Source organism: Salvelinus sp. IW2-2015, unplaced genomic scaffold, assembly GCF_002910315.2.
Source record: "Salvelinus sp. IW2-2015 unplaced genomic scaffold, ASM291031v2 Un_scaffold16653, whole genome shotgun sequence".
In the NCBI taxonomy this organism is placed as follows: Eukaryota; Metazoa; Chordata; class Actinopteri; order Salmoniformes; family Salmonidae; genus Salvelinus; species Salvelinus sp. IW2-2015.
In genome coordinates, this window is record NW_019957692.1 from 130,700 (window position 1) to 143,421 (window position 12,722).

The 12,722-nt window shown below is 43.1% G+C and overlaps 2 protein-coding genes across 2 annotated transcripts; one reads left to right on the forward strand and one right to left on the reverse strand.

Moving 5' to 3' along the window:
* The first annotated feature begins 1,963 nt into the window (after positions 1-1,963).
* LOC112081013 (hyaluronan and proteoglycan link protein 2) lies at positions 1,964-5,437 on the forward strand. The gene is made up of 6 exons (XM_024146965.2): positions 1,964-2,146; positions 2,306-2,409; positions 2,644-3,002; positions 3,182-3,298; positions 3,418-3,600; positions 4,898-5,437. The coding sequence occupies exons 3-6, from the start codon at positions 2,813-2,815 to the stop codon at positions 5,173-5,175; spliced, it is 768 nt and encodes a 255-aa protein (XP_024002733.2). The 5' UTR covers positions 1,964-2,146; positions 2,306-2,409; positions 2,644-2,812; the 3' UTR covers positions 5,176-5,437.
* Positions 5,438-6,513: 1,076 nt separating this feature from the next.
* On the reverse strand, positions 6,514-11,178 carry LOC112081014 (brevican core protein). Its single transcript, XM_024146966.2, has 7 exons — positions 10,756-11,178; positions 8,675-8,782; positions 8,365-8,523; positions 7,736-7,818; positions 7,327-7,471; positions 7,036-7,218; positions 6,514-6,883 (listed from the first exon to the last, which is right to left on the reverse strand). Exons 1-7 carry the CDS (start codon positions 10,853-10,855, stop codon positions 6,756-6,758), a joined length of 906 nt encoding a protein of 301 aa, XP_024002734.1. The 5' UTR covers positions 10,856-11,178; the 3' UTR covers positions 6,514-6,755.
* Between the last annotated feature and the right edge of the window lie 1,544 nt (positions 11,179-12,722).

Sequence of the window (12,722 nt, forward strand, 5' to 3'; positions counted from 1 at the left end):
AACAAAAACCAGCAAACACTCTGCCCTCCATGGAGTGAGTTTGACGCCCCTGATCTAACCCCTGAACTTAACTCAAATATATCAATAAGACCAACACATACAGTATGATAGAAAATAGATGGCGAGCTGGGGTCGAAGTACAGTGAGAGAGGGAGTGAGAGAAAGAGATAGAGTTGGATGCAAAGAGGGAGGGACAGAGACGGGACAGTTGTCACCTAAGCGTGTCCTGATGAATACTAATTGCTGTGAACTAAAGAGCCAGAAAGAGTTCCATTGATGGCTGAGCACAATGGAGAAGGGACAGGGGAAGCAGAGGAATTATATTATTTAATTTTCCCCTTCTCCTCGTGTTTGTATGCCAGCCCGCCGCCTGTTGTCTTTGGGGGGAAAGGAGACTGTGGCTCTCACAATGCAGCCCTTGTGTCTGGGGCCACAGGGGCAGAGTAAGCCAGGGCTCACACAGCTTCCTCCCTCCCTGCAAGATGGAAAGGTCCTCAGCGTACAGGCAGGCTTGCGATCAATAGGGTTTTGAGATGATCAATTGAGCTCACTGGCGTAGGGGAAACCCCAGTATCCCCCGCAAGGTGGGGGTGCCACGAGCTCTGGGTGCCCATGCGCCCATCATCTCACACCTACAGTATGTCTAAATTTTATTATATGTTTTGATAAATCATTTTGACAGTAACACTCCTTTTTAATGTCAACATGTAGCAAGCAAAGTGTTTGTGTTGTCAATCTACATTGGGCTGTTACATGGAAAATTCATTTTACAATCTGCAATGTTTGAATTTCCAACTTTAATTGCTGAACAAGTACATACAATATTGTCGCCAGCCATCATTCTAAATAGCAGCATTGTGACACCGTAGGCCTATAGCTTCGTGAAACATAAACGTTAGGCTTAACATGAGAAAATACAGACCAAATAAAAGTAAACATGAATCCATTAAAGCAAAGCTATAGGCCACTACAAGCATTAGCACCACATAATCTGATAGGCAGCCGTGTAAACGTCGCAATTTAAGAACCATGGACAGCGATCAGTAAGTAGTCTAAACTTCGTGAGTGGCTGACGCATAAGATTTTCTGAGGTCCAGAAGACTCCAACTTTTCTGGGGTCCAAAGAAACTGCGCTACGCCAGTGGTTGAGCTAGCAGTAGGTTACAACCTTGCTACTGAAGTCACAGCATGGACTAGCAACATGGTTACTTCCATGGGGATATGCCGCTGTTTTACCCATAGACAATACCAGGCTCAAAACTAAATATGTATAAATATCCCTTTCTCTAACTGTCTCTCTATTACATAAATACAGTAAACAGACACATTCTACTTTCAAACCCTTTGAAAACGGGCAACTCTTCCTCACTTCCTCTCACGTGTCCCTTATTGACAAGTAGAGGATAGAGGCAGAGAGAGACACAATGGCAGCCTGTCACATCACATCCTCATTAACATCTGGAGCAGAAAGGAGAACAACCCTGTTTACACTGTCCACCATGGCCTGAGACATATGGTCTGAGAAAGAGAGGGGGGGGGGGGCGAGGGAAGAAGGGGGAGAGCGAGAGGCGCTTTAAGAAGGGAGAGGAGGGTGAGGGAAGAGGGAGAGGAGGGCGAGGGAAGAAGAGAGAGGAGGGCAGGGAAGAAGGGAGAGTAGGGCGAGGAAGAAGGAGAGGAGGCAAGGGGAAGAAGAGAAGAAGAAAGGAGAGGGAAGAAGGGACAGGGAAGAAGGAAAGAAGAACGAGGGAAGAAGGAGAGGAGCGAGGGAAGAAGGGAGGAGGGCAAGGAAGAAGGAGAGGAGGCAGGGAAGAAGGGAGAGGAGAGCGATGGAAGAAGGGAGAGAGAGAGAGAGAAGAGAGAGGAGAGAGAGAGAGAGAGAGAGAGAGAAGAGAGAGAAGAGAGAGAGAGAGAGAGAGAGAGAGAGAGGGGTGACCAAAGAAGGGAGAGAGAGACCTTGGAGGTCAAAGGGAGGAGAGAGGAGGGAGAGATTGCAGTGGCAGAAAGGGGCTCAGAGAAAAAAGAAAGAAGATATTTTTGCTTCCAAACTATCCCACCAACGGTCATGTTTGGCTGAATAACCCTCAAAGGTGATGCAGTCACCACTGTTTTGAAGAAAAATAAATCCTCATCTCATCAACTGCTGCAGGTTAGAGCTTTGGGATTTTCTTTTGGTGTCTGTTGATCTGTTTTGGTCCTCCTTAGGGGCAAATTCTATGTATAAAACTTTTCTTCTTAGTACATTCAAAAATGCTCTACCACACTATGTAACCATTATAAATCAGATAATGTTGTTATTCATTTGCAGGGACAGGGAGGGTGACTTGCTTCATTATGACTGTGCTGCTATTTTGATACTAACCACAAGTTGTTTCAGTTGGACGTCTGCTATTTATCTCCCAAACAGACAAGGTATGTTTTATCATTTTCTGAGTATAAAGGTATTTTAGCTTATGACAGGAGAGTATGCAGAATTGTATCCATCTATTGAATCTGTTCAATTTAGTTCATGAAGGCACTAGCTATAGGTCAGTGACATTGCTTAATGATGACCACAGAATAATTCTAAACCCAATGTAATGTATGAGACTTTCATTGTTGAATAATGGAGGATAATCTACAAGGAAGCTGTTTTAATTCCTCCAGCAACAAAGAAATTGATAGGAGCTGCCTGGAGGCACCTGTTTATGCCGAAGTAACCAGCCCTCGGGGAGGAAATGCCACTTTGCCATGTGTACTGCGATTCAAACCAAGCCATTACAAGGTGAAATGGACAAAACTGGAACCACTTCGTCATGGAAGCGAGAACATTGTCATGATCACAAACGGCTCAGCCCACAAACCCTATGGCCTGCTTGGGCCACGGGCCTCGCTCCGTAAGGCTCATGCCATGGATGCCTCACTACGACTCAGCAACCTGGAACTAGAAGACGATGGTAGATATCGCTGTGAGCTGATCAACGGTATCAAGGATGAGAGTGTCGTCATTACATTGGGGATAGAAGGTACATTTTGATGATTCTTGTAACCTTTCTAAACATTTCAAATGTTGTAAAGAAACCGTATCGCTTGCTATTCAGACAAAAATATATTTGGAGAAAAAAAAGGCAAATCAGACAAAGTTTTTGATATGTTGTGTGACTTAACATCAACATAAAAAGAGACAACTTCTATTTACTTTTAGGGATGGTGTTTCCATATCAGAGCAAAAACGGCCGCTACAAATTCACCTACCAGGAAGCTAAGGAGGCCTGTGTTGAACAGGATGGCACATTGGCCACATTCAAGCAGCTATACAGAGGTATTCAATATTCAATCAGTAAAACATTGACAGTTTACTCTGTAACTTTGCTGATGCCATAGAGGTTTATGTAAGGCTAACTTTCACTAAGTAAACAGTAACACATTCTCATTGTGTAGCCTGGACAGAGGGTCTGGATTGGTGCAACGCGGGATGGCTCATCGATGGGAGAGTCCGCTACCCCATCCTGCACCCACGAGCAGAATGTGGGGGGGAGCTGCTGCCTGGCATTCGCAGCTATGGCCCCCGGGACAGGATCCGGGACCACTTTGATGCCTTCTGTTTCACCTCTAGAACAACAGGTCAGCTGAATGGGTTTAGGTGCTTTGTGAAGCTGTCAAATAGCAATGTCAGTACAGTCTTTATGTGCCAAATTAGTTCCACCCCTTTTAATTCGGGATGCTGCTTATTGAAAATGAATAAAAGGAGTTCAATTGGATTTGGGCGATGTGGTACATTTAAAAATAGTCTGGAACCAACATATTAATCAAACATTAATAAGGATGCAATTATGTTATAGTATTGGCAAAAGACTGTGTTCAGAACAGTCTTACGTTATTCTGACTGTAAACTTTCCATAGCAACAAGGTGACCTTTGGCGATACATAGGAGTGGGCTCGTTAATGGTCCTGAGTGGATGAGGATGGACAATAAAGGCTGTTGTTCAGACCCACTTGTAAACAAGTCCATCTGTGGGAAACTAGTTGCCCTTTAGTGACATTAGAACATACACTGTAATCGGAAAATAAAAACCTTAGTGGAAATGTTGAATTATAAAGACAGTGGGTGGTTTTACCATATAGCACGGTTCCCTAATAAGTTTACATTTTTAATTGTTGGACATAAAAGACTGTACATTTTAATTTAGGAAATATGTTTGAAAGTATCCCCACACATAATAGAGAGATATACAGGTATGTGATCGTCTACAAATGTAAGCAAGGTTTGAAATGATTATGTTTCAGTCAAATGTTATATCTGGTTGGACTTCTTGCAGTCAATTTGCAGTCTACAAACTATTTGTAATTATTATAATTATTTAAAAAATCTGCGCTGAATCTAGTTGATGATCGCTGCCATATAGGGATGGATACAGCACCATACTTAACTTAAATAACAGTAATGATATTGTTGTGAGTGTCAACACTTCAGATCCAGAATGACTGAGACAACAAATTACTTCTAATGCTTTAGCACAGGGGTTATCAACTAGATTCAGCAGAGGGATGATTTTTTTCTTGAGCGGATGGTCAGGGTGCAGGGACATACTTACAAATAATTTGTGGACTGCAACAATTGACAGCAAGAAGCCCAAACAGATATAACATTTGACTAAAACATAATCATTTTAAACCTTGCTTACATTTGTATATGATCACATATATACTGTACTTTGGAACAGATTTTCCAAATTTAAATCACTTGGAGCTGATTTGCTGATGTTTTTACAGTCTTTTATGTCCAACAATAAAAAAAAAAGGCTCATACTTGGGGGGCCAAATAAAATCTCCCGCAGGCCAAATTCAAACCACGGGCCGCCAGTTGGCGAACACTGCTTTAGCAGGTTAAAGAACTTGTATTCCCCTTCCTCTCTTCCAGGCTTTGTGTTCTTCGTTGGAGGGCCACTCACGTTTGGGGAGGCAGTGCAGGCATGTAGGGGTGAGGGAGGAGAGTTAGCTCTGGTTGGACAGCTCTATTCAGCCTGGCATTTCCTGAGCTATGACCGCTGTAATGGAGGTTGGTTGAAGGACGGCAGTGTGCGTTTCCCTATCACCACCCCTAGAGCGAGCTGTGGCGGTATTCCCGAGGCTGGGGTGCGCACCTTTGGGTACCCCAACAAGACCCTGCGTCTCTATGGTGCCTACTGCTACAGGTAGCTTTCATGAGACCTGTAGCGTGTGGAGCCTACTTCCACTGACTTCATAGATCCAAGACGCTGCCATTGTGAAGACTACGAGTGACCCCTACAGGTTTCATTACGCTTTTCCGCAATACTACAATATGTTATTACAGGAAACCTCAAAGGTTTAACGCCTTTTTCCATGGGACACGTCAATAAAAGCCTGCCACTTTTATGAGCTTTACTGCTACAGGTAACAACTGCTGTACATGCTTTCCTGCGTTTGTGTAACATGCGTTTTGTGATCTTTGTTATCCAAGAAGCACTATTCTAATGTAACAGGATAGTTATTACACAATGACAAATTCCTAAAATGCTGTTGTTAGCTTCTTATCTGATGTAAGAGAGTGCGTGAATAGCAGAATGGGAGAGAGTATATGCATTGAGCATAACTGTAATACAATAAAAGATCTTGAAAGTGTATTTGATCAATGGCATTAAAATATAATTCAAATGCAACTATATTCACATGGATAAATACATTGTAATCAATTCATTTTATGAGATTATTTTTCTTCTATTCTCCAAAAACTCAGACTACATTACAAAATTAAGTTTTAATTAGTTTTACAATGACCTTTTTTCTTTCATAACAGGTTCATTATGTAATTGTGCAGTCACAAATGGGATTAACAATTAGCATTATTTGATTACTGTTAAACACTACCAACGTAAAGTAATACTTCCACTGGAACTAAGACAATGACGTCATTGATGCATGAAAACTAAAATACCATTGTGGACATTTTCACATGTTCTTCCTAGTATCTTAGTGATTACGTTTTAAAATAACAAACTTTGGATTCTGGCTATTTTCAAACCAAGTACTTTAAAGTGGATATTGGCTTCTAATATTGGGTCTAAAGTTTGTAAGACATCTGAAAAACAAAGCACCAGATAAGAGGACATGTTGAGAAAACATTTGGGGTTGTGGGAATTGAGAAGATATGAATTGATAAGGAGATTTTCTTATACAAAAGCATACAAAAGTGGAATTCTTAATTCTGTCTTTGTGGCAGAGAGTGGGAAAGTGGCTTCAGTTAATGTCAGACCAGCTGAGGTTGAGATTTAGGTTGCACTTTACTAAAACTCTCCATCAAAATCATACTGTATACCATCATAAACATGTCATAATATATGTTACTAGCAGTCAAATACAGTAATCCAACAGTGTCGTAGCACAGGTGGATATCAAAGTATTTCACTAGTCAACAATCACATGCAACAAAAAAGCCCAATGATGGATGGGACATCTTCATTAAAGCTCATTCCAATGACAAACTGTACTGTGCAAATTTGATCCATTTCCTCTAATAGTGGCCTTATGTTGGGATGCACTCTTATTGTAAGTGCGATCGATCAAGTCTGTTGATGTTCTAAATGGGTTTATTCTGGAAAGAGCTGGTGACAGGAATGTGATGACTCGTTCTCAGGGAGAACATTTATTTTACAAGGCTCCACCTTGTTGGAGGGACAAGGTTGGACAGTCTTTGAGTGGAACATAAGATACCAGGGAAGGGGGCAGAGGGAAGGGGCATATTGAGTTTGATGAGCTTATTAGTTCCACTTGATGTCCCAGAACTCTGAAGTGGCTTTCTCCGTGGCTGTGTCCACCACCTCCACCCCCTCGTTCTGATAGGGTGGYGTYGTGACCTTCTGCTCTCCCTCTGCTAAGTTGGTCAGGGCTGGAAAAACATAGCAGGTACATCATGTCATTATCACAGTGAGCACGAAATAACTTAAGCGAGTCATACAATGATAACATTAGAGACCTATCMCACACATCATASATTTATTTWGTTKYATGTCAGTCAATAGAATKAATGTCTGTCCTCACCAGGGTGACAGGTGATCAGAGCCTCCTCCCATTGGCCGTTGGATAGGCACTTAATGACGGGGTTCTGTGTCTGGAGGAATCCTTCTTCACAGTAGTAGCGCACCTTGGAGTTGGTCTCGTAGCGCAGACGCGACTTACCAAACACCTTGGCGTTGGCAATGACGGGGGGCTGGCCACAGAAAGCTGAACAGAAATAATGTGGTTAGGAGTGCAAATACATTAAAACTATACTGAGATATTGAGGACAACTTCTATGCTACACTACCGTGGTGGTTTTGGTTGTGTACTCACAGGTGCCCTTCTTGCAGGTGTAGGAGAGGTGGTAGTTACAGGGCACATCGCTCCAGCGCCCCCCGTCGTGCCATACCATCACCACACAGTCCTCTCCAGACAGGAAGTAACTGTCCGGCTGGCTCCGGTACCAGTTCTCATACAACTGGCAGAGAAAGATGGGAAGTAGGATGAAGAAGTAGGGGAGTTTTAATAATGTTAGTTGACATTTAAAGTAGCTGAGAAGTAGTATGAGAAGCAGATCACATACCAGGAGGAGGTTATTTTTGCACCAGGTCTAACAAAACATAAGTGAGGATGTTCTGTATACCAATAGGATACAATACCAGATGCACGTTCATGCAAATAACATTATGTTTATGGAGAACCTAGACATATTTCATGGGAACACAGACTATGTGAGATTTACCAGAGGATTCCCGTCAGACCAGCGGAAGTCTCCCTCTATGGTYCTGTCATTCAGTCCCGTCCACTGGTACTCTCTGTACTTTTCTAAAGGGAAAGAGAGAGCGCACTGTAACTTTGGGCCTACAAACACTCGCTCACTAGCAGGTAGGGGCCGGTGTCAGTCTACAGGCCATGGGAAACAACTAATGAATGCTAGATAATCTCCTCCATATTTCCAGACATAATATTAACACTGGCATCCAAGCCCTCCCATGTTTCATGGTAAAATGAGTGAATGGCAGGTAAGACATGAAAGAAGACAATGTTGTGTGTTCCCTGGACCATACAACCTTAAACAGTCAAAGCCATCTGTTTAAACAATTGTTTTTAGTTTACAAAACATTCCTCACAGATGGTACTGGGGTTACAGAGGGGTCATTACGCATTCAGTTTATGCATTTTGGGACTGTAAGTTCTGTTCACACCGAATAAAGCTATCACAAAGAGTTAAATTAACACATTTTCCCATTTAAATGATTGAATTACACCTTTTTAACAATCCACGGATGAGGGTTACACAGGTCAAGTTATGCAGAGCACTTGGAGCTGTCTGTTACAAGATCAAAGGACATGTTTTCAGGCCTGCTGTACCATTAATGTAGTCCTGTTCCTCAGGGGTCATGACCGAGATCAGGTGACCGCCACACAWACGACAGTGCTGCTCTGCCACCTCCCAGCCCTGACGCTTGGTGAAATGTYGGTAACAGAAGCCCATGAACTTTTCCCAACCCGGCTCACACACCTCCAGGTCTRACCAACATGAMGAAGAAGAGRTTAGATGCACACAGAGGAGACAAAAATATACATAATTAACATTATATTATAATAACACATAACATTATAATGTTAATTATTTCAACATTATCTTTGAGAAAACAAAACATGAAATCTGTTACTGTACCTGTCTGGCACATGTTTCCTCCATAGGTGGGCAAGCAAAGGCACTTGGTTGAAGACCCACTGTCGACACATGTTCCCCCGTTGGAACAAGGATTCTCTAGGCAGGCATCTGAGACAAAGGTAGGAGAGGACAAGCATTGGCACCAATGTAAATGCAGTAACAACATATCTAAAATATTTTTGGTGTGTGTGTTCCATTTTTGAATCTCCTCTTTAGAGTGTCAATGTAAAGGACAGATACGACGGGATCACTTTATTGTTGATTTACATGGGAATTTATTTGACTGCCACTGGAGGGAGCCATTATACCAACAGTACTCATCACCAGACTGACTGACTATAGGCCTACAGTGGCCTGAGTGTTCAGTTTACAGAAAATTGAATTTTACCTATTCAAGCCCCTGTGCTGAGGAAATTTTAGACATAGGTGACCTTTTCAAATGTTTTCAGCACATACGCTTCCATGCTCTTTTTTACCATGCCATTTTGTTAATGCCTACATGCAGCCTTTTACATTTTATTTTTAAATCATCACTGTATGTCTAATAAATCACAGTGTTTATTTCATGAAAATAAGTCCCTGAGTCTCCTTTTGCCATTGAAATGCTCAGTATGATCGTGTGAGCGTGTTGATACAAATTGAAATATATTTACATATACAGCCCTGCTTGGCGGATAGGATTGTCTAGACCAGGGGTGGGAAACTCCAGTCCTCAAAGGCCTGATTGGTGTCACACCTTTTCTCCATCCCTAGCAAACACAGCTGATTAATCAAATTGCATTCTAAACAGAAGACATGATTAGGTGATTATTGGGGTCAGGTGTGTTAGCTGGGGCTGGGGCAAAACTGTGATACCAATCAGGCCCTTGAGGACTGGAATTGCCCACCCCTGGTCTAGACTCTAGAGCCCCTTCAAAGTAAGAGGATACATATGCAAATACAAGATGACTGGTCATTGGTCAGAATAATCAGATCAGATTGTGATGTTATGCTGTGGCCCAAAAACTCCCTCCCACCTGAACAGGCTGAAATTCTAGTTTTTTTTCTTCTTCTTCAAAAAGCTCTTCCACTAAAAGGGAATTATCATAATTTTTACAATTTCAGAGTGTTATTTCGACCTCATAGTGTGGAAATATCATTACAAAAAACAGGAAATCATGTTTTGACTGCACTGCCCCTTTATTTATTTTTGTTTTGGCTCTGCACTCCAGCACTTTTAATTTCTACAATGAATATGAGCTTAAAGTGCAGACTTTCAGCTTTAATGTAAGGGTATTTTCATCAATATAGGATGAACTTACAGCACTTTCTGTAGATTGTCCCCCCATTTTAGGCAACCAAAAGTATTTGGACAAATTCACTTGTGTATTAAAGTAGTTGAAAGTTTAGTATTTGGTCCCATATTCCTAGCACGCAATGACTAAATACAATACATCAAGCTTGTGACCCTACAAACTTGTTGGATGCATTTGTTTTGGTTGAGTTTCAGATTATTTTGTGCCCAATACAAATGAATGGTAAATAACATATTGTGTCATTTTGGAGTCACTTTTTTTTTGGGGGGGGGGGTATGTTATCTATGTCTGTAACTTTCTCAGTCATCATCATTCACGATTCATTCATGGTTATCCATAATCATGGTAGCATCCACATTAATGTAGACGTTTTTAGAATTTCATAGTCATTGCATCATTTCAAATCCAAGGTGGCGGAGTAGAGCCAAAACAAAAACAAAAAATGTCACTGTCCGAATACCTTTGGAGCTCACTGTATATTATGTTCCCAATCCTTTGCTGCTATGAACAGAGACAGCTCCTCCTGCTGTGTGTTTACCTCCAACAGAAACAATGATAATCCCCTTCTTTTGCTGAGTCAGTTGTTTACTCTGACTGCCATGTGAATGCATTTTTAAAAACGTTCTAATGACTAAGCAGAGTGGGGGAGGCATGAGACCATAAAATAAATACAAGAGTCAAGTGAGTAATTTAAGATGAGGTATATGGTAGAAAGTATGCAATTATGATTTGCATTAACACACGCATTCAAATAATTGTCATGGTTTGAGTTACATTGAACGTTACCTGAAATGTTCCCAAATCTTGGAGTAGTAGGAGTGGTAATCAGTTTCTCCTCATCAACGTCCTCTGGATATAGGGGTGCTGCCGTCCGTAGTCTGGTCATCGTAGTCTCTGTGGTGGGCGTCGGGCTGGGGGTCTCCTCGGGTCCTCAGTGAGTGGAGTGATGGATTCAGGGTCCTCAGTGACTGAGGTCTCCCACTGTACTCCAGATTTGCATCGGCCCGGGACTCCTGGGGTACGGTGGGGAGGACAGGGGGGTCTGGGACAAGTCAGAGAGCAGCGTGATCTCCATATCAGTAGAGGGCGCATCTGTGCTCGACTCAGGCTCGCTTTCATCTGTGCTATTGCCAGTTGTGCATTGATGGGAGTGACAGTTTCATTCATGTATGGGACTTCTGGTTCAAGGATCCCTGAGACTTCTCCAGATTCATCAGATTCAGAGTGCTCCTCGTCTGATCCTGATCCTAAGCCGGACTCCACTCCCTCTTGGCCACTCACTCTTGGTCACTGTCCTCATCTCCACTCACCTTCAGACCACTCTCCTTGCCTTCCACTCGCCTCCTGACCACTCTCCTCGTCTCCACTCGCCTCCTGACCACTCTCCTCGTCTCCACTCGCCTCCTGACCACTCTCCTTGTCTCCCCTCGCCTCCTGACCACTCTCCTCTTCTCCACTCACCTCCTGACCATTCTCCTCATCTCTACTCCCCTCCACACCAGAAGCTGTCTCTGGGGTAGTAGTTTCGACTACTTCTGGGATTTCACCCAACCCCTCTCGCTCCACCTTCTCCAGCCCTTCCTCCAGGGGATCAAACCCAGATGGAACGCTGGATTCTGGGATGAAGGTTATGAAGTCACCTGGGGAGCTGGCCTCTGCTTCCACGGAACGCTGGGTCGGGGGGGAAGAGGTTATAGGTATGGGGGATGTCAAAAGGGTAACGTCAAGCATTCCCTCATGGACCCCAGAGGCTTCACTAGAGTCAGTGTCATAAATAACTCTAAGGACTTTGTCAGTTGGAACTGAACCCAGGTCAGTGTGCTCATCCTGGTCAGTGGAACCCATGGAAACTTCTGGTAATGAGTCCACTGTGCCTCCTGCTTCTTGCTCCACATGGTCATCTAGGGTAGAGGAGTCGGGTGACGTGACACCAGACTGCTCCTGAGTGGGGTCATAAGCTGCCAGGAAACAGATCACAAACATTATTCAAGCCTACAGTTAGTGTAATCCTGTCCACACTTGAGTGTTCAGCTCTTAATTTAAAAAAAATGTAGCACACATTACATATGCACAAATGTTTTATGTAATTTAATAAAGTCTTCTGGTCAGGCTCCGTAGACGGGCACATCGCCCACCGCTCCCGAGTATACTACTTGCCAATGTCCAGTCTCTTGACAGCAAGGTAGACGAAATCCGAGCAAGGGTTGCCTTCCAGAGAGACATCAGAGATTGCAACATTCTCTGCTTCACGGAAACATGGCTCACTTGGGATACTTTATCAGAGTCGGTACAGCCACCTGGTTTCTTCACGCATCGCGCCGACAGAAACAAACATCTCTCTGGTAAGAAGAAGGGCGGGGGTGTATGCCTCATGATTAACGAGTCGTGGTGTGATCATAACAACATACAGGAACTCAAGTCCTTTCGTTCACCTGACCTAGAATTCCTTACAATCAAATGCCGACTGCATTATCTACCAAGATAATGCTCTTTGATTATAATCACAGTCATCTATATCCCCCCCAAGCAGACACCTCGACGGCCCTGAAAGAACTTCATTGGACTCTATGTAAACTGGAAACCACATATCCCGAGGCTGCATTTATTGTAGCTGGGGATTTTAACAAGGCTAATCTGAAAATAAGGCTCCCTAAATTTTATCAGCATATCGAATGCGCAACCCGGGCTGGCAAAATCCTGGATCATTGTTACTCTAACTTCCGCGACGCATACAAAGCCCTCCCTCGCCCTCC